The sequence below is a fragment of the Nannospalax galili genome, unplaced genomic scaffold (assembly GCF_000622305.1).
Source record: "Nannospalax galili isolate Female #2095 unplaced genomic scaffold, S.galili_v1.0 scaffold996, whole genome shotgun sequence".
Lineage (NCBI taxonomy): Eukaryota > Metazoa > Chordata > Mammalia > Rodentia > Spalacidae > Nannospalax > Nannospalax galili.
The window spans coordinates 2544354-2552122 of record NW_008339436.1 but is presented as its reverse complement, the minus strand read 5'-3'; the positions used below and the strand labels follow the sequence as shown (position 1 = coordinate 2552122).

General features: G+C 44.7%; 1 protein-coding gene across 4 annotated transcripts in view; it reads right to left on the bottom strand.

Annotated features, from left to right (window-relative positions):
- Positions 1–1391: 1391 nt before the first annotated feature.
- Positions 1392–7769, bottom strand: part of Tmem273 (transmembrane protein 273) — a 42612-nt gene continuing 36234 nt past the window's right edge. For all 4 annotated transcript variants that reach the window (XM_008834118.3, XM_029564059.1, XM_029564058.1 and 1 more), the window contains one exon: positions 1392–2148. In XM_008834118.3, the coding sequence (XP_008832340.1) occupies positions 2124–2148 (25 nt within the window). In that variant the 3' untranslated portion in view covers positions 1392–2123. The remainder of the gene's footprint in view (positions 2149–7769) is intronic.

The window sequence follows — 7769 nt, the reverse complement described above, 5'->3', positions numbered from 1 at the left end:
CTTTGAGTATGGTGTTCTCTGTGCTCTGTGGAGCTGGCAGGGGGTCTATATGTGCTTGGTGCAGGGGGCTGTGGTCTCTTGGGCTGGGAAGGCAAGGTTTATCTCAGCCCTGGCCTCAATTGCCATGTTCCCAAATGAGATGGTAAGACTAGCAGGTCTGAATGACCCAACCCCCAAGACATCACTCTGACACGCTGACTCATTGTAACTGCTCCAAAATGCCTCTAAGAACTATTGTCCTTTGGAATCCTACCCCTGGAAGCTGCCTCTTTGAAGTGGATGGTCTGTCAAGATGGGACTCAAGAGTTTCCATTAAAAGCAGAAGTACTTCCAGAAGGAAGCCATTGAACCTTAGGTTTGAGAAGTAAGACAGGAGCTGTCCTTGCTAATGAGGGTCTGTCTATGACACTAGCCTCTCTCCACGTGAGGAGAGGAGGCTGGTCTTCAGTCATGAAACTGTTGTGAGACACTACTCCTAGGGACATGTGAAGAAACATCTACTTATCCCAGATAGGGAACCAAGGACAGACCAGGGTAGGGATACCACCAAACACAGTGAACAAGTTTTATTGGGATGACAGCTTTCTTACAGGAACAGAAATGACTCAAAGACAGGTGCATTACCAAAAGCCCACCCCAGCATGAAAGCCCACCCTAGCTCATGAAAGGTAGAAATCTGAAGCATACTGCATAACTTGTAGGTAGCTCAACAGGTTGGAGGGTGTCCCTAGTGTCTGCCTCTTCCAGGTGTCCTATCAGAGAGTATTTCTTGGCAGTCCTTACTGCTTATATAGGCTTGGGGAGGGAAGGCCCTCCTTCATGGAGTTGTTATTTCCTCAGCTTAATGAGCTACCCTGCAGGATGGAAAGTTTCACCTCCCCTTAAAACATCCTGTGTCTTAATAAGCTTCCTCACAAGATGGAGGGTTTTGGGTCTGAGGAAATTCTACACAGCAGAAGGCCCCGCCTAATGACATTTTAGTCAAGATTGGACTACATAGACGGCAACAGTCCCATGAGATTGCCTCACCCGGGACCTTGTAGCCATCTTGATTTGTGTAAAGTACACTGCATGATGTTCACCCAATGTTGAAAGCGCTGAATGATGCCTTTATGGAACATTGCCTTGTCATTAAGTGACAGGTGACTGTACTTCTCTCTGGTCTTCTCAGAGGAAACTTTGTGTGGGGCAAGAAGAGAAACCAAGTTCAGGTCTGGAAAATGTCATGGGGTGCAGTGGTGGAGGGAACCCATGGCGTGCAGTGTATAGAGAACATAAAACTGGGACTGAGAACCCAGAGCCTTTCACCTCCAGCACACAAATGATGCTGCCATTCACAAACCAGATGTGTTAATTAAAATGCTGCTAAAAGAAACAAATCAATTATCAGATCCCTTACAAGATGGTTTATTCTATCTTACACACAGAAAATTGCTTATGAGTATCATGTTACCGCTTTAGGTGATCAGTTAACAAAGGCTGCTAATGAACAGCATTGTTATCAAGTCAGACAAAAGACGCCCTGGGAATCCAGACAGATTATTATAACACAGCACTTTGTTTTTGAAAAATAGCTCATCTTTCATCACACGCAACTCGGATAACCTACTCTGCAGAGACTGAGTCCATGAGGCTACCTGGATTCCTGGAGAATGGAAAGGCAGAGTCCTCTACGACTCAGACCTAGAAATATGGGTTAATGTTTGAGGTGAGAGTATGTTCATGGAGTCTCTGCCCAGAACCTTAGCTTGATGACAAAAGTGGTGTGGTATGGGTTTCCCGAGCCCTTGCCAGTCCTGTGTCTCAGGTACATTGGGCACCTTTCAACAGTTGCCACAAAATCATTAGAGTAGAGCAGTAAGAACAGTTGACACACACAAAGCTCTCCATGAGTCAGCACACCTACTTGATCATCTCCTTCGCAGAGGCTCTTGCAGAAGGAGACTGATGTCTCCCCTCAGGACAGAGGCTTTTTTGGTTCCAGTCTTTTTGGTATTTGCTCCCATACTGAGTCCATGTGATGGTCCATCAGCAGCTTTGGGTATTGAAACACAAGATAGCCTAAGACTGTAACTGTATCCAGTTGTGTAGCTTGCCAAACCTCTGTTGGTACAGCTGGTTGCTCACAGCTCCATCACTTGGGCATCTCTGAAAAGGAAGAGAAACATCTGGAAGACTCGAGCAGAGTGATTGTACTCTGATGAATGGTTCATGTGGTACACTGAGCAGTTGGGGGAGTTCACCAGCAGATGCCGGGGTGATGGAGCAGCTCCTCAAACAATACAGAGAAACACCTGAACCAGGGGCGAAGCCAGATATGAAACTTCAGGTTGTTTCTGCCTGCCAAGCCCAACACCACATGACCTCATGCTACAAAAGAGGGAAGGACCTCATTCCTCAAGGTTAATTGGCATATTTGGGGGGAAAGTGTCACTGTGTGTGGTGGAAGAATGTGTTCATATATAGGCAGATAATAAAAGGAACAAATTACGGAAATCTATGTGCATGTAAGGAAGAATGATGCCTTCAGTTCTCAACTACAAGTTGTTACCAGCTTAGACAGGAGGAACGACACTAACAATGGGTTTTTATAAAGGGGAACACAGAAGAAATGATGAAGTCACCAAACCAGGCCCTAACACAAGAGAACTGGAGCTGGAGGTTGAGGTACAAAGCTCTAGGGTACCAGCATCATCACCTTCATGCAGGAGACAGAATTCCCACCAACACCATAGTTTCACATATGCCTTTTCTATAGCTGCAATAGAATGCCACATTGATGCTTGCACTGACTGCAGCCTAATTGCAATGCTATTTATTATGCGTGTTCCGCAACAATCTTTAGTTATCTGCCATCTCAGCATGGGCAAAGGGGGAGCCGTAGCAGGAAGACAGTAGAAAGGAGCACACATGAGACAAACCAAGTCAACAGCCATAAGATAGACAGCACGTCACACCACCTAACCTGAGGTCTGAGGGCCAACGACACAGGTGAAGCCCAAGGTTACAGAGCTCAGTGGCAGGAGAACCAACACTGAAGAGGGACTTATGAAGCAAGAACGATGTGGTGCCCAAGAGAGGTTAACAGGGATGATATGCTCAAAGTACGTGATATATGAAAATGTCGTGAAGATGCTCATTATTTTATAAAACTAATACATACTAATAAAAATGTTAAAAAGACAGGTATGATGAAGGGAGTGGAGAGAAGGAAAGAAGGACTCAGAGGACTACCAATGTTACCAGGTGTTTGTGCGTCTCTTTTAAAGGATGATAGTCCAGAAGAACACAGAGTTCAAGCTGGCTGGTCTAGACATGCAGGGGTTGAGCATAGAGAATTCATCCCTCCTGTTGTTTTTAGCCCCAAAGCTAAGAGGCCAATTCAGGAGTCGAGGAGGGGATTTGAAGTATCTGGAACAGACCAATATATGTGCTTGAGATACCAATGCTAGGGGTTGGACAAGGAGGCCTGAAGAACAGTCTTCTCACTAATGCAGTGCTGGGCTGGGGAAGCAGTCCTCTGTCAAGCTGCCACCTAATGAAGTCATTCTCTGACAGGCAGTGATAACTCTGTGGATGGACATGTCACCAGACTCCAAGGCGCCAGGTACAACCTGAAGTAAAAAAGTCAAGTTGGGCAGAGATGGAGAGATCCAGGTGAAATTAACCTGCCCAATCCTGGGTTGGTGTCAAGAGATTTTGGTCACTGTACAATTAGAATAAATGTAAAACCCACATATTTTACCACATTATCCAAAATCATAGGTAGGCCAAGAAGAGAAGAAAAACTAGAAAAATAAAATCAATGTATGTCTCTGTGTTCTGGCTAGCCAAGGAAAGCCTTAGTGCATTTACTATTGAGTTTCAAAACTCAGAATGGGCCTTACATTTTGCCAGAAGTGTTTCAGCAAAGGGAAAGAGGCACAGCTGCACTGCTTCAAGGGTGAAATTGTTCTTTGATGGTCCATTCCAAACCCAGCTTCTTTCTTGCTCAGTGGATGTTAAGTGGATTTTCTGCCCAGATCAGGCACAAAGCAAATATGCGTCTATGTCAACTATCACAACACTGGCAGTTTCAGATGCAGTCAGAAAGGAGGGAGCAATCAGAGTCCCAAGGACTGAGAAAGAAGGGGTGCATCTGGGGAGATGAGGTGGTATCACAAAAACTCAAAGGGGGCCAAGGAGAAAATAAACCAAATGATAAAAACATCCATTAAGACAACCATTGTAATATTCAATGGCCACGTCAGAGAACTGGTGAGGAAGACCTTCAACAAACAAGAATACACAAAGTACTCAGGATTAAACTCACCAAGGAAGCATTAAGAGCAAAATCTGAATGCTCGCCTTGAAACACATGAAAAAAGACTCATGAAAAGTACCTTTCTAACAAAATTGTGGTGTATAGTGACAATAGGATTTGGTCATAAATAATGAAATCCATTTGGAGGAAATGTCATTTGGAGGAACATGGGTAGAGCTGGAGGGCCTTATGTTGAATGAGCTAGACACAGAGAGATATTACATGCTTTCTCATATAGACAGATATTAATAAAAAATTAACCTGAACATAGAATATTTGATAAAGATGTTGGGACAAAGAGAGGCTGGATTTGAGCTGTGTACAGGTTATTTTTGTCCACTTGATATGAACTAGTGTCATCTGGGAAGAAAGAACCTCAAATGAAGATTTTTCTAGATCAGATTGACCTGTGGCCATGTCTGTGTGGCATTTTCTTAATTGTTAATTGATGTGGTAGGGCCCAGGCCACTGTGGGCAGTGCCATCTCTGGGCAGGTCGGCCTGGGCTGTAGAAGAAAACTGAGCAAGCCAGGGGAAGCAACCAGTAAGCACCATCCTTCTGCCTCTGCGGTCTGTGCTTCAGTTCCTGCCTTGAGTTTCCTGCTTTGAGCTCCTGCCTTGGCTTCCCTCCATGATGGACTGCAACCTGTAGGATGAAACAAACCCTTTCCCCCCCAAGCTGCTTTTGGTCAGAGTGTTCTGTCATAGCAACAGAAAGCTAACTTGAACAAACAGTGTCTGTTATATGCATGTACTGCAACATCACACTGAACCCATTAACGTGGAATTAAAACATACTAATCAAAAATATATATCTTCTGGGGCTGGAGAGATGACTCTGTGGTTAAGAGCACTGGCTGCTCTTACAGAGGAACTGGGTTCAAATCATCCGAGCACCCACATGACAGCTAACAATCGTTCATAACTCAAGTTCCAGGGGATCTGATGTCCTCTTCTGACCTCCACAGGCATTGCACGACATGGGTGTCCTTACATACATTCAGGCAATAAAATAAAAGAATGGAAGAACCACCGCAGGCCTCTCTCCTACCCGCAGACCTCACTCCGGGACCAACCCAGCTCCTCAGTGCAGTCCCCAGGAGTCCTTGGGGCCTCTTCCCACCCCATCTGCCTTTGCATCTCTGGGTGGCACAGCCACCAGCTGCCCTAGACCAGCATCTTTCCTGGGCCCTGCTCCCAGGCCAGTCCAACCACCAAATTCCTGAAGCCAAAATCGTTCCTGGAGGGATCCAGACCTCAGGAGAAAGCCTGAAAACATTTGACCCTCATCTGAATTGGGCCTCTGTGGGAACTCCCGAAGACAAAAGCAATCCATCCACTCCAATATAAAATCAAAAGAGAGAACTGGAAGCTTAGACAAACCAGCCTTTATGCCCAAAAAGTAAACCACAAAGACACATAAAGTTCACAAAAAGAAGCAGACCTAAACTTGAAGGCTTGAGTCTCACACAAGAATCAGAAACTACAAAAGAAAGTCACATGTCAAAATCACAACTCAAAAGAACAATTATAAACATGATAAAAGAATTCAATGAATTTAAGAAATCAAAGAACTGAAGGAAGATGGGGAAAAACTTCTGAATGAATTCAGAAAAGAGTTAGAAATATTGAAGAATACTCAGGCTGAAATGAAGAAGGAAGTGAAACACTCAGTAAATCAATTAGAAACGAAAGGAAAAAGCCTCACCAATAGGATGAACAAAATGGAAAACAGAGTATCAAGACTGGAAGATAAAGTGGGCGAACTAGACCACTCAAGCAAAGATTATGAAAAATTTAAGAAATCGCAAGAATGGAATATGCAGGAATTGTGTGAGACCATAAAAAGACCAAACTTATGAATCATAGGCATACAGGAAGGAGAAGAATCCCAAGATAATGGCATGGACCAGATCTTCAACAGAATCGTGGGAGAAATTTTCCCAAAATTAAAGAAAGACATGCCCATACAAATCAAGAAGTGTATAGAACACCAAACAGACAGGACCAGAAAAGAAACTCTCCACGGCACATCATAGTAAATACACTACATGTACAAAACAAAGAGACAATACTGAAAGCTGAGATGCTGTTTCTTTGTAAATGAATCAAATGTTGTTGAAACCAATGTTAACACTCTCAAAAAACTTTGTAATCTATTTTCAAGATTGGCTTAGCAATCCCTTGTTTGTATTATTGCTTGCTCACTGTTTTTAAGGTTTCCTTGCTGACAAATTACTGCCATTTGCTAAAATCACTACAGAAACAGGTCATGGTCAATTATCAGACTTTGGATTCTCCCGAGATGAGATGAGTTGGCCCTTAGGGCTTGTGATGGCACTTCCCCATATTTAAATCAAAGAGGAGGAGATGTTGGGGACCCTTGTTGTGTAAAGTAGTAGTCTCTTCATGTCTGGATAGCCCATGGGCTTGGCTTCAAATGCAGAGATTCCTTTTTCAGCAGGGTGCCTTCCCAGCATCTTCCTGACTCATCTTTTGAAGCAGCCATCACAGAAACATGGCCTCCGGCTCTGGAAACTGTCAGCCTTTCCTGTGTGATTTTCAGACAGTCTGGCAGCCTGGCAGGTGCTCACCGCCACATGTAAATGGGACATCCTAAAAGTACCTATCGGCTAAAGCTTTTACCACTACCCCCATGGTATAAAATATCTTAGCCTTCTCTTAATATTGGGATTTTGGGTCAGAGACTGGGTCCCAGAGATTGGGTCCCAGAGAGAATAAAGCTGTAAGCACAGACTAAGCTGAGCCTTGAGTCTTGTGTACCGGCGACCTGATTCCCCCGGAGGGCAGCACCTTCCGTTACCGACCCACGGACAACTGCTTTTGCCGTCTCCGTGCCTCTTCCCTGTGGGGTTCAGTGGCAAGGAACCTGCCATCCTGAAGAAAGGAACACGGGTGTAATAGGCACAGGATTCTGGCTGGACAATTGCTCCAGTAGCAGAGCAAGCTCCCAGCACCAGAGAAGTTACGACAGCCACCAGCTGCCGTCACTCCCAGAGATGCGGGACCCAAAGCAGCAGCCGGAGAAGTCGGCGGATCCGCCGTGCCACTCCCGGAGCCACCGCTTCCCAGAGAAGTCTGCGGACCCGCAGGGAGTGAGCGCACACTGCGCCCAGAAAGAGCGCAGTCGCCCATAAGATTACTATGCCCAGACAAAATGTCTATTATAGTCGAAGGGGAAAGAAAAATCTTCCATGACATAAATAGGCTGAAGGAATTCATGTCCACAAAACCAGCCCTTCAGAGAGTTCTGGAAGCAATACAAAGAGCTGAAGAAAGGAATGACTATACCAAAGGGATTGAGGAAAGAAATCCAATGAAGGTATAACTGTGGAAAAGTACAGCTATATCAAGAATGTAAACAGAAATAAAAATGACGGGATTCAATACACATCTTTCATTAATAACTTTAAATATTAACAGACTGAACTCCCCAGTCAAAAGAC